Here is a 13,527-nt window from a genome sequence, read left to right as displayed (position 1 = left end):
CACCCCTACAAATAACTACAGAACCAAAAGAACTACGGACGCTGCCTATGGTCATAAAATTGGGTACTCGAACGAGAGGATGTTTATTATAATCTCCGGTAGCCATAGCAAAACACAGAAAAGATTCAGTGTCAAGACTCATAAGCAAAGAAAAAAAAAAAATACTAACAACCTTAACCACCAAACCAAGAAAGAGAAGAAAGAAAAAAAAATCCAACAAATCAAAATTGACGACACTCCTCATTTCAAAAATTAAAATTGGCTAAAGACAGACTGAAAAATTCTCTATATATATATCATAGGAATATTATTTAAAATGGAAAAAACTTCAAATTCACATTTAAAAACCATACGATGTTAAAATAATATCAAATTAAATGTATTATATATATAAAATAAGATAAAATGTGCATTTATATAAACTTGATATTTGAAACTAGTTAAAAATATATATAATAAATGTGTAAAATTAAAAATAAATATTTAATTTAATAACTAGTAAATGTATTTTTATACAAAATGAAAAGATTATAATAGTGATAACATAAAATAAAAGAGGGAATATGCTTTTGAAATCTTATCCTTATGGGATATGATCCCATCTTTTCCAAAAAAACTTTTATGCATTCCCATGGAAATAAAGATTCCAACCACATATAATAAGTTTTAACCTTTAATCTTTACAAAAATATAATTATTTAATTTTTAAATTTTATAAAATATAACTATTTAACCATTAAAAATTTAAAATATAAATAAATCATTTCATAAAATATAATTATTTAATTTTTAAAAATTTAAAATAAGTCTAAAATTAAAATTAACAATAAAAAATATTTTATAAAATTTTTAATTTTTTAATTTTAAAATATTTTATAAAATTTAAATAATCTACTAAAATAAGATTTGATAGAAAATGTTAATCAGTGAATATTTTTACAACAAATTATCTAAATTATCAACTAAAAAATATTAATGAAGTGATTTCACTGAACTTATATTAGGCTACCATATATGAAAAAAAAAATTACTATGCTACGACTTTGTTTAGTTCAAATAATTTAATTTTAAAAAGTTTATTTTTTTACAAATAATTTAATTGAATTAAAATAAATAAATTACTTTCTATATAATAAAGAAATGGGTTTAATTTTTTAATAAATCTAAAAAAAATAGCTAATCAAATAAGTAGAATTTAACACTTTTCTCAACATTTAAAGTTCTTAACATGAATTTTACCTCAACCAAACGATTCTTAAACAATCCCTACGAAGAGTAATGATTTTGGGCTGTTTTCGATCATGAGATTAGCCTGCCTGCATAGCCCTTTTGATTACTTCTAATTCAGATTATACCTTTCATGATATTAAGTAATTTATTTAATTTTCATAAATAAATAGTATTACGAAAATTGGTATAACGATTAAAAAGAAGATAAAGAAAAGGGTGGTTGTTTAATTTTTAACTTTAATTTGGCTTTTCTTTGTCCCCTCTAAAGAGGGAATAAAGGAAAGAAAAGTTGGATTTTTTTTTCATAAGAAAAGTTCTTTTTTTTTTTTTTTCATAAGAAAAGTTGGTTCAAAAGCATTGTGTTTGTGGTATAATCCTTTTCTCAGAATTTAGTTTTGGATCATAAAAAATTAAAATTATACATAATTTTAAAATAATTTATTTAAATTCTTTTTTATACTCTTTATTTAGAATTAAAAATTTATAAAAATTTGATTCGATTGATTTATTTTTTATTAATTATTTTTTTAAATGAAAATTTTCAATTTTGATTAATTTAAAAAGGGAAATTATTTTTTAGTCCTTGAGATTTAACGTAATTAATACTTTTGTCCCTCTATTTTAGCGATCCAACACTTAAATCCAACACTTAAATCTCTCACTTTCTCTTCCGTCCAAATTTGTAGTCATTCCGTCCATTTAAACCGTTTGGTCAAATAGTCAAAGGTGAGAGGTAATAATTTTTTTCAAAAATACTCTTCTCTCAATATAAAATCTTTATTTTTTTCTTTTTCATATTTTCTCCAATTGCAGAAAGGGTAAGAAGAAGAAGGAGAAGAAGAAGAAGTTGTAAAAAGGATAGGAAGAAGAAGAAGAAGAAGAAGTTGTAAAAAGGATAGGAAGAAGAAGAAGAAGAAGAAGTTGTAAAAAGGATAGGAAGAAGAAGAAGAAGAAAAAGAAGAAAGAAGAAGAAGAATAAGTTGCAAAAAGGGTAGGAAGAAGAAGAATAAGAAGAAGTTGTAGAAAGGGTAAGAAGAAGAAGAAGAGGCATTTGGGTTTGAATTTTATGATTTTGAAATAGCGGAATTTTTAGTGAGGGTTAATTTTGTCAATTCGCGTGTCCCAAATGGCTATTTTGAACCGAAAGACTATGAATTTAGACAGAAAAGAAAATGAGGGGCTTAAATGTTGGGTCGCCAAAATAGATTGACAGAAGTGTTAATTACGTTAAATCTCAGAGATTAAAAAGTAATTTTTCTATTTAAAAAAATTCATTTTAAAAAATTAAAATTTTTATATAATTTTATAATAATTTATTTAAATTCTTTTTATTATAAAATGAGACAAAATCACGAATCATTCTAAATAAAGGAATAAAAGTGAAATTTAATATGCAATTAACTAAGAATTTTTCCTTTGGAGAATATAAAAACTATAATTTTTTTTTCTCTAAATTTCCGGACATTTTGAGGCAAAATGATCAAATTTATAAATTTTATGATCTAAATAATTCAGCTTTTAGATAACAAATTAAAACTTATTATTAAAAAATATTTTGATATATGTTTTTACTGCAATTTATAAATTTATAAATATCACTGCAATTTTTTTATTAATTCAAATAAATTATATTAAAATTTGATTTGTACATTTTGATATATATTAATATTTGTAAAAAAATTAAAATATATAATATACATACAATTTTAAATATAAATATCTTTATGAACTGGAGCTTTTTATAGTATTTAATCGTTAAAAATAAGCAATTTTATCCTCATGCCTATATGATGGAATTATTAATTGGCATATGGTGTGATTGACAGATAGATCCCACTCAATTTACCTTTTCAAGGCAATGACTTGACTCCATTTAACCAATATATTTAGCACACCCATATATATAATTAAATAAAAAATTAATAACTTTTATATACTGTTAAAAATGAAAATTATGTAAATCAGCTTAACCAAATTATTTTTAAAAAAAAAATTATTTTGATTTGACAAGCAATATGTAAAGACAATCACTAGTTGTTATCAGGATTGCTACTAGACTGCTCTGCAAATCCTACCATATCACCAGACACCAACCATGTGTGGCCAAATCATCAGCAAAAGAACATTAGAATGATAAGAACCGATAAAAAAGAATGAAATTTCACAGAAATAGAGCAATTATTCACTTTTTAAATATTAAATATCTTAAATCTCTACCATAGGAGTCATCAAGTTACAACAATTTTCCTAAAATCAAAATCACCCAATTCAGAAAACCATGAGACTTCCCAGAAGTGCAAAAATTCCAAATTGAAATCTCACATTCAGATCCTTAATCTTGTAAGCAGCACTTGTACCATTGGTAGAAGAGCTCCGGCTATCTGGGGTAGTGGAGTTAGTACCTGATTCGGTTGTATTTCCGCCGCTGCTCTTTGAAGCCACCAGTTCCAGTGTTGCTTTTGCCTGCAGATTTGCTGCGGCGAACTCGTGCTTCGCCGGGAATCCATCTTTAACCGACGGACCCACCTGCCAAATCTGGTTCACCTTCTCCAAGCTTCCTGGGATATTCACAGAAGCAAAGATCACGAAGTTCCCATTGGCGTCAGACTCTGAGCTCAAGTTCCAAACATCGACCGCTAACTTCGATGTCTCCTTGATATCACTGTAGGAAGCGATGCTATATTTCTTTACCACCACTATGCTGCCGTTTTTCATCGCCACCAGAGCCTGAGCCCCTGCCATGCCAGTTCCATTGAGGTTGATTCCCCAACCCACCCAGCCGTCAGACTTGGCTGGAGGAGCCTTGAAGGCGATTGAAAGCGAGGAATTGGAGGCATTGTAGGTGTAGTGTAGGGAGGCCTTGAGTGTGGGAAGATCTGTGCAGTTTTCGTAGAGCTTGTTGGTGAACTTCTGGGATGTGCAGTTGAGTGAATTTGCAGGTGAGATTAGCAGAATCACAACCACAGCCCACAGGGCAATTAACAGGGAAGAACAAGAAAGAGAGGAACTGGAACCCATTGTTAATGGCGAAGAAAGCTCTGCAGGTGAAACTGGCTTCTGGATAGTCGGTGGGGAGCCCCATACACATGGAAAGGGAATATATAGAAAAATTAACTGAAGCCTAAAAGGACAAATATGTAATTCAACTCAGGGAAGTAATACTAGTGTGCTTTAGGGCATTCATTTTCTTAAGTTGTGAGTGCATCAAAATGAAAGACGTGTTGCTGGTTTGTGCTAATAGATCAACGTGGCCTCTTATAATTGGCTGGAGGTGTCCTAGTTCTTTGACTTTACTGATTTGAAGTTTTGCCTTTGCGTAGGTGAGTTGACTCTCAAAGTGCGTGTCAATTTAAAGAGTGGGGTTGGGGGTAGGTCACGTGACGGATTTGAATTAAAAAAATTGAAAGAACGTGGGCAACTCGTGCAGTTGCTAATCACTACTCGCAAAATTGGACTCTCAAAGTGGGGGTGAAAAAATTTTCATAAAATAAAATAATTGTGAAATTAAGAAAAAAAAATATTCTGAGAAGAAATTTAGGTGTGAAGTGAACTCCACGATTAGATACTTTCAGTTTTGGGTTGTTGGCGACGACCTTCAGACTCATGGAAAATTTTATACATATATATATATATATATATATATATATATATATATAAAGATGGCATCTCAGATAGTATTTAATTAGTAAACCTTTTATATGAATTCAATTATTTAAGAATTTCAATTGATAATAGAGAAATAAAAATGCAAATTCTAAAGATGGTGTTTTTTTTTAAAAAAATAAAATAAAATGCATTAATGTTAAAAGTAAGTACTATGAGATTAGCTTTGTCTAAAATTAAATAAAAGTACCACAATGAGTTTGAGAGAGAAAAAGAAAAAGTAAGGAGGAAGTTCAAAGGTTGTTCTGGTTAGGATTTTTTTGGCCGATGGAGAGAGAGTTTTTAACTTCATCACTTTTTTTTCTATTTGGCCATGTATAATTTTATTTTTCTTTTTATAATTTATTTTTATGATTTGTTTGATCTTTTCATTTTTTGAAGTTTGTGAGTTTGGATATTTCATTTCATAACGTTTTGATTTCTTCTTAGAGGAGGGTTTATCAATTTCGATGTCGATATTTTGAGATCACACCGATATATCCAGCTACCAATGCTCCCACTGGTTTTGACGAGGCTAAGTTCTGTCGTATTTTTTTCGTTTATATAGTATTGACCATTTAATGACTCAAGTCGTCTATGGTAATTTGGCTGTTGGCTAGTGCTGGAGAGACTTGTTTTGATCTTTTGCTTAGTTGTGATTTAGTTGGACTTCCCTTATTGCTGTTGGAGTCTGCATGTTTTGTTTTCAATATATTTTCACGGGATAACGCCAATGGTAAAGTGATAGTGGTGTTAGTATTGTTTTCAGTGGTATTAAGTTCTATTTCTTCCATTTATTTTGCTTTGTGTCATTTATGTGTGGCTTTTTGTATTTCTTTGTACTTGAGTGTGTAATCAATTTTTGGATAAATTTTTTACTGGTTGTAGCGGTTTAGAGATAGCTTTTTCAACAGTACCCTTTCTCAATGTTGGGCCAGACTATGAGCTTGTAATTCTGAATTGGGATTCCTATAGGATCGGCTTAGACTCTAATGATAGACTTATTCACATTGTATCTTTGACGCTTTGAATTTTTGCATGGCAAAAATAAAATTACTACTAATACAGAATAATTAGTTTTAAATTTTATAAAAAACTTATTATATTCGAGTGATAAAGAAAAAAAGCTTAATTTCTACTAGACTCACACTAATTTTTTTAAACTCACTAATTTTTTTAAATTCACAATAATTTTTAAAAAAAAATTTTAAAATTGATAACTTTTAAAAATGCGACAAAGCCCAATAAACTTATTATAAAATTTAAATTTTATATTTTATTATTTAAAAATTAATTTTATATTTTAATTATTTTTAATTTTTTTATATAAATTTCTACTTTATATATTTTTATTATTATAAATAATTATTTTCCTAACTATTTGAAAATTTTATAAAATTTCAGCTTTTAATTTTTTAGTTTTTATTTTAATTAAACGATATTAATTGAAATGTCAGTAATTAATTCTCTGTTTCAACCACAAGGCTTAGTTATTGGACAGCAATCCAACATACAACCCAAAGTCCACGTTCTGAAGACACTACTTATTAATAAGATAAAATATACATATATATATATATTAAAATTGAGTTTATTTGTTTTTTATTAAAATCTTTATCAATTCGTTTATGTCATGCAGATTGACAAGCTAATTTGATTTGGTATAATTATGACAGGCTCTATTATTTGTGTTACGTGTCCATTTGTGATCCGTCAATCTATTTTAATCCATAATTCATAATTATATTATTAAAAAATACATTATTTAATATAATTATTATTTTTTATATAATTTATTTTTTATTTTGTTTATCAAAAAATTATTTAATATATGTACTTATATAATATTGTATTGTCTCGTAAATATTTTGTTAAAATATTAAATTATTAAATATTAAAATTTCACTTTTTAATATTAAATAAATTAAGCTTTATATTTTAATATATTATTAAATTTATGATATTAAAAATAAATATGTAAATTTTATATAATATATTATTTTAAAATATTAAATTTATATCAAAATATGATAAATAAAATAATATTAAATCGCATGAAAATATGTTAAATGTATTACATTATATCAAATCGTATTAATGGATTTACAGTGTCAAATGCTGTTAATAGATTTATTTGTATCAAATCATATTAGATAAGTTGTTTAATTTAATAAAATTAAAATAATTATGTCAACTTAATAAAATTAAAATAATCATATCATATTGTATAGTACATATAATCAAATAGTTGTGTTAGCATTATAAATTTTTAACATGATTTATTTATCGTGTTAAGTTCATGTAGACTCTTAATCATGTTTCTATCGAATTTATATCAACACAAATATAATTTATGAACTCGAATTACTATCTTTAATTCTGAATTATAATAAATGGGAGAACATAAGAGAAAAAATTATTACACGCAACCATCGTATATACAATGGTTTTATGATAATAATTGATTATAGTAGGATCTGTATGAGATCAATAGCAATAATATAACCGTTGTACATACAAAAGTTGTAATATAAAATTTCTTTAGTAAGAAAACCAGAGCATCATCCACCTCCCTAAGTAGTTGGAAGAGAAGGCCTATGTGAATCAAATAAAGATGTGTAGCTCACATCCAAAAATAGGTCTAACTTGCAAAATTGAGCAAGCCTCAAGCAAAAGTTCACAAGTTATATTTGAATAATATAATTTTATGAATATGTACCTAAGGTTATGAACTATTAGAATAGATGTTTTTAAGACTCAACTTTAACGTATGTTAAGCATGATGTTGCATATCTTTCTTATAGTTTAAACTCAGTATCAGTCTAAATTCTCTTAAATTTTATAAGAGTTTTTGTAATGTGTTTGTCCTAAACTAATTTGAAACACTTGAAATAATTTGTCTGATTATGAAAGTCATTATATATTATTTTTTTAGTAAATTGTAGTTCATTAATATAAAGTTTTATTCAATTTGTATGTAATTATTCGAGTTTAGAGTTAAGTACATAGAGAGATATGATGCAAGCGTAAAGGTAATAAAAAGCTACTATATGTCCGTATGTGGGTATATGTATGAGTTGTTGCGGGAAGTTATATGGCTAAGGAAGACTACCGATAATAAAAATACTTAAAGTACTTAACAAAGCTAAATGAGTTATTAGTCCATAATAAAGATCATTGACTACATCACACCGCTCCAAACTCCACTTCTCTATCAAATACTCTATAAAATTAATTATGGTGTTTATATATTATTGCTTTTAGATACTATTTATTATGAATTTCTTTTAAACTTTATATTTTATGAATATTGTTCAATACTATGTAGCATTATGAACATTGATTATAATATTTAAAAATAAAATTTAATTTATATTAAATATGTTTTTTAATCGTGAATTATTTAGATTATATAAAGAATATCAAAACAAAAGTAAAAAATAATTTTGTTGATCGTAATGAATATTGTTGGTAATACATAACTTTTTGGTAGATTTCGATGAATTTGCAAAAAATATTATTAAAATAAGTAATATTTTTGATAAACATATTATATCGCTAATTATTTTGCGATCAACAATATTTGTCGGTTTTGAGTGGACTTATCCGTTGCTAACATTTCCGACAGTGAACAACAAAAAAAAAAATTAGTGACAGGGCTTTAAGTGATGGATTTTAGTCTATCAAAAATCCATCAGTAAAAAGTATTAGCGATGAATTTTGCATTATCTGTGACGGACATATCCGTCGCTGATAGTCTACTTTTGGTAATATAATTTCTCAACGTTGTAAAAAAATATTGAGATGATAAATAAAATATCATTCTTAAAAGAGTACAAAAAAATATCATATTTTTTTATCACAGTTAATATTTATGATTCAATTTATATTAATTTAGTTTATCATTATATAATTTTCATATATATTTTTTTCAATATTTGCAATTGTTATTATTTGCAATTCTCAACCAGCAAGTAGATTTTGCTTTATTTGTTATGTTTTTAAAATAAAAAATATATAATTTTATTGATTTTCAATTTATTTTAAAATAATATCATGAAAATTGGAAAGTGAAGCTCTAAAAACCAAAAACGAGAGACAGTATAACTTTTACATTTTGAATTAATTATTATTCTTTTAATTAATTTATAAACATCGAAAGTGAAATTTTTTTAAAATAGTGATATTAAAATATTTTATTCCACTAAAAAAAGTTAAAGAGTTTTGAATGCTTGCATGAAGTGATTTTATTGTATAATTTGTGAATGTAAACCAACAATCCAGAGTAATTGATAATTATAACCTAATGTAAACTCAGAAAAAAAATAATTTTAACGTCAATGTATTTGATAATTTATCATAAGATATAATTTTATTTGATCCATAATCGTGTGGACCAATAAAATAGATCTGGTATACCGCAATTTCTGCCGGAAAATCCATGAAAACTGAAACATGGTTCCATTCAGACAATTTCTTGTCAGCCACTCCAAAGTCTTAATTAGCCAGAAATTAATGACTTGTTTAATTATAAAGGCTATTATAAGAGGCAAGGCACATGCTTCAAGTGTGCTTAAAATTGATTGAAATGGTAAATCATGAAGCGTGATGTGGGGTTAGGATTCAATTTCGAAATTAGTCGACCGTTGAAGTCATAATCAATCAGTAATAAATCTGCATGCCGCTTTGCTCCACATTATAAAAACACGATGTCGTTTTTATGCTTTGAAATGGAGGATCTCTTTATTTTGTCTTCAATCAATTGCTTAAGATGATAGCTGAATAATACTCTTAATAGGATGGTGACTTTGTCATTTTTAAAAAAATTAGTCAACACCTGCAGCGGATTTTAATTATGTAATTACTAATTTTATTGATAAATAATAAGAGTTGAAATTTTTTTATGTTTAAGAGGTATATTCATAGTGATTAAAGTTGCAATAAGGATAAAAGGATTCAAATTTTTTCTATAAATTTCAAAATAAAAATTATCGGTCAAAGTCCACCACAAAATTATTTTTTTTTTCTAAAAAATAAATTTAAAGGATTTTGTTTATATATTTATTTTATCAAATTACACAAATCTTTAAAAAAATTTTAAAAATTAAAAATAATACATGCATATCCATCATAAAAATAAAAAAACTATAGCATTAGTGCACGATTGGGTGCTTCACTCCTTCTCCCAAGGCCCAAATTTTATTGGGCCAATCAAGCCCATCTCAAATTCCAAATTCGAACCCAGTGCACGTATCTATATAAATGTCGCTTCAGAATTAAAACCCTAGCTCTCTTCACCTTTTCAAGGTTTACGAAAACTATCGGAGTAGCAGTGCAGCGGCTGAAGCAGGTCCCAAATCTTAGTCTCTCTTATCTCTTCCAATTTGGCTCTGTATAGTTTTCTAGTATTTGTCTGATTCTGCTTTGTTTAATAGAGATAAATCTTATTGGAAATTGCTTTGGTTAACTGGTCTGCTCATTTCTAGTGTACTTTTTTTGGGATGGTTTTGGGTAGTTTTAAGCTCAATTTTATTAAGTTTGTTCCCTTAATTCAAGCGGGGACCTCGTGTGTTGGCTGTAATGGGATCCGCTAAATGCATATGTAGCTTAAGTATGAAATTTGCTGGAATGTGTTTTAAAAATAACTTCGAAATTTATTTTACACCACATTTACTGTGAATTCAATATGATCAATGAAGGGGCTCTCTTTTCTTTTTTGGGTTTGCCTCTGTGTGTGTGTATACGTTCATTATGTGTATAATGGCGTGGTTAATCTAGAAAATGATTGAAAATATATACAAGATCTTCTTTATGTGTCAACTGCTTATTCCTCTCCCTCACTTTTTACTTTTTGTGTCATAGAGACAATGGCCGTTCCTTTGGTGTCCAAGAAGATTGTGAAGAAGAGAGTAAAGAAGTTCAAGAGGCCACAGAGTGACCGCAAGATTTCCGTTAAGGTTTGCGTGTCTTGATCCATTTTGCTCTTTGTTTTTTGAATTGACTTTATTTTTATTGCATGGTTTTTCAGATGTGGCTTGCTTTGCTTCTTTATCAGCATCATTATCATTATTATTGTTGTGCTGTCTAAATTTCTTGGCTATGGATATGCTTCTTTTTCTTGGATAAGTAGCCGTATTGTTGTTTAAAAATAATAATGTGACCATACCTATTACTGCTTAAGTACAGTTTGTGGTTTGGGCATCCTTGTACAAGATGCCTCTCATTTATTTGATCTATTAAGTGCATTGCTTCTGATCCGCTAAACATTTGGGAACATATTATTTCAATCCTTTATCAATATTCAGCAGTGTAAGCTTTTGCTAATGCTAGCTGAATATTGAACAATTTACGAAAAGCAAACTTGTGGATTGTATTTGATTTGATTGCTTAAGTTTGTGTACCTGAGGAGTCTACTATGAGTCTTATGTGTTATTTAGAATGTTGTCAAAATCTACTGATTATAGAAGTAAATTTTGGCAGCTAGTGCCTTGCTGTTTGATGTTTTGTATTTAGTCCTTGTTTTCTTATTTTGAAGCTACATATGTCATTTTTGACATCATGGGATCCGAAGGAATGCTTTATAATTTTTAGACAAAATTTTGCTTTTATGGGTGCAGTAATACAATAAGGAGTTTGGGTCATTAGATACTTTGTGGACTTCAAAGCTACCTGTGTTCTTCAGTTCAGCTGAATCTGTTTCTCCTAAATTATTTTACTGATGTTGAGAATCAAGTTAAGATGAATTTTGTTGGTATGGTTTCTTAGATATAGAGGGTTATGCTGTATTAATACTTATTGAGTTCAGGGATTAATCCTCCATATAAATTGTAGTTAAGGTCAAGTGTAAATACAGTAATTGGTTTTGCTGTTATATTGATTCGTGTACAATATATGTTTTGAATGGTGGGCTAAAGGTTGATTTCGTTTTTCTGTTTCTCAATTTTCTGAAGTAATTTTGATTTTAATTTAAATATCTGTGTACAATAAGCCGATGCTCTGGATTGATTACACAATGAAGGTAGCATGGTAAGGTGCACAGAAATTGAATCTTATGGGTTGACATGTCTGCCCCTCTGATGCCTCTACTGGAGGCTTTGATTTTGGGGCCTGGTTATGACCCACATTTTGTTGTTTTTTCTTCTACTCGATCAAAAGAATGAATATATAAATATAAGCTGCTGAAACCTCTATTGGAGGCTTTGATTTTGAGGCCTGTTTATGACCCACATCTTGTTGGTTTTTTTTGTTCCACTTGTTTGAAAGGATGTGTGTATGTGTGAAATTTTATATTTATTTATAAAATTTCATGCATAAACGTATATATAATTTTAAGTTGGTGAATTCTTTCATTATTTTCTGGGGTGTCATGCCTGGTGTTGTCACTTTCTAGGTGTAGTTCAGTAACTGCATCAAAGTTTGCAGAAGAGTTGGAGGAGTGTAATGACTGATGGGTTAAAGATATTATCTTCAAGCAATTGGGGGACACTCTAATTTGGAGGTCTTCTCTTTGTTTGTTCATATATGGTTACTGACGCTTGCTCATTAGCATGTGCCCTTGAAGTAATGTGGGTTATTCAACCCTGGTTATTTAAATTTAGAAGTTCCTCCACGTTTAGTTTGCCTGACATGACCCCATTATATAGTGTCTGCATGATGCGAGGTGGAAATGTACAATCCTTTTTGGTCTGGGCATCTTGTTTAAGGAAGTAAAGCTTGACAGGCTGCTGATGGGTTTTGATTCTCATTGGTGGCTTAGTTTATTAGCTTTTAAAAGCATATTTCCAAGTTCTAACCAGTCACAAGGATGTAAAGTTATTGTTATAAATTTTAGAAACAGTATTTATTGCATTTATATCCTTGTTTACTGAGGCAACGAATTTCTGCTAGAATTCCTGAATGAAAATTCTTTTGGAGTTATCTTTGAATGCAAGTTTTTTGTTGGTGGCAGACAAACTGGAGAAGGCCCAAGGGTATTGATTCAAGGGTCAGGAGAAAGTTCAAAGGATGCACGTTGATGCCTAACATTGGTTATGGTTCAGACAAGAAAACTCGCCACTATCTTCCCAATGGGTTTAAGAAGTTTGTCGTGCACAATGTCAAGGAGCTTGAACTTTTGATGATGCATAACAGGTATGCTTAGTTCTTAAAATATTGTGGAGGTGTTGATTGATGTGATTTCACGTGCACTTGTGCTTACCTTTTGACAAATTTCCAGGACTTACTGTGCTGAGATTGCACATGATGTATCCACCCGAAAGAGAAAGGAGATCGTTGAGCGAGCAGCACAGTTGGATGTTGTTGTTACCAACAAACTGGCTAGGTTGCGGAGCCAGGAGGATGAGTAAACATATTTTGCTATTTTATTTTGATTTTGCCGTTGAAACAAAACTCTTTGCATTAGGCAGTTTGATCATTGCAGAATTATTTTGTTGTGGATTGAATGCTCTGGTTATTTTTGAATCTAAACCTGTTTGCTACAATTTGACACTTCAGAAAGGTTCTCTTCTTGAGGTATGCACTAGTCTTTTTAAAGTTCCCCAATTTTCTAAATGGTTGATTCGCAATTTGTTGTCCCATTTCTAATTTATCAATGAAAAGAAAGGAAAGTTTATAATTATTTATTAAATGAGAATTGATATGTGCAAATATGAAGTT

At 28.6% G+C, this 13,527-nt stretch overlaps 2 protein-coding genes and 1 non-coding gene across 3 annotated transcripts; 2 read left to right on the top strand and 1 right to left on the bottom strand.

Moving 5' to 3' along the window:
- Positions 1–3,361: 3,361 nt before the first annotated feature.
- On the bottom strand, positions 3,362–4,399 carry LOC110628041 (auxin-induced in root cultures protein 12). The gene has a single exon (XM_021774485.2). It carries the CDS (start codon positions 4,246–4,248, stop codon positions 3,499–3,501), a length of 750 nt encoding a protein of 249 aa, XP_021630177.1. The 5' UTR covers positions 4,249–4,399; the 3' UTR covers positions 3,362–3,498.
- Positions 4,400–10,101: 5,702 nt separating this feature from the next.
- LOC110628042 (60S ribosomal protein L32-1) lies at positions 10,102–13,386 on the top strand. Its single transcript, XM_021774486.2, has 4 exons — positions 10,102–10,222; positions 10,735–10,829; positions 12,821–13,002; positions 13,088–13,386. The coding sequence occupies exons 2-4, from the start codon at positions 10,740–10,742 to the stop codon at positions 13,215–13,217; spliced, it is 402 nt and encodes a 133-aa protein (XP_021630178.2). The 5' UTR covers positions 10,102–10,222; positions 10,735–10,739; the 3' UTR covers positions 13,218–13,386.
- Positions 11,883–11,998, top strand: LOC122721432. Its single transcript, XR_006348111.1, has one exon. It is a non-coding gene; the product is annotated as a small nucleolar RNA snoR100 (small nucleolar RNA).
- Positions 13,387–13,527: the final 141 nt, after the last annotated feature.

The sequence above is a fragment of the Manihot esculenta genome, chromosome 12, assembly GCF_001659605.2.
Source record: "Manihot esculenta cultivar AM560-2 chromosome 12, M.esculenta_v8, whole genome shotgun sequence".
In the NCBI taxonomy this organism is placed as follows: Eukaryota; Viridiplantae; Streptophyta; class Magnoliopsida; order Malpighiales; family Euphorbiaceae; genus Manihot; species Manihot esculenta.
The sequence above is the reverse complement of the archived record's forward strand: the minus strand, read 5'-3'. Positions and strand labels throughout refer to the sequence as shown.

What these genes read in the sequence shown, in the direction of transcription:
- LOC110628041 (XM_021774485.2), bottom strand. Translation starts at nt 4,248, where the DNA reads ATGGGTTCCAGTTCCTCTCTTTCTTGTTCTTCCCTGTTAATTGCCCTG.
- LOC110628042 (XM_021774486.2), top strand. Translation starts at nt 10,740, where the DNA reads ATGGCCGTTCCTTTGGTGTCCAAGAAGATTGTGAAGAAGAGAGTAAAG. An exon ending in ACCGCAAGATTTCCGTTAAG is followed by an intron (nt 10,830 to 12,820) that starts GTTTGCGTGTCT and finishes TGTTGGTGGCAG; the next exon opens with ACAAACTGGAGAAGGCCCAA. An exon ending in CTTTTGATGATGCATAACAG is followed by an intron (nt 13,003 to 13,087) that starts GTATGCTTAGTT and finishes ACAAATTTCCAG; the next exon opens with GACTTACTGTGCTGAGATTG.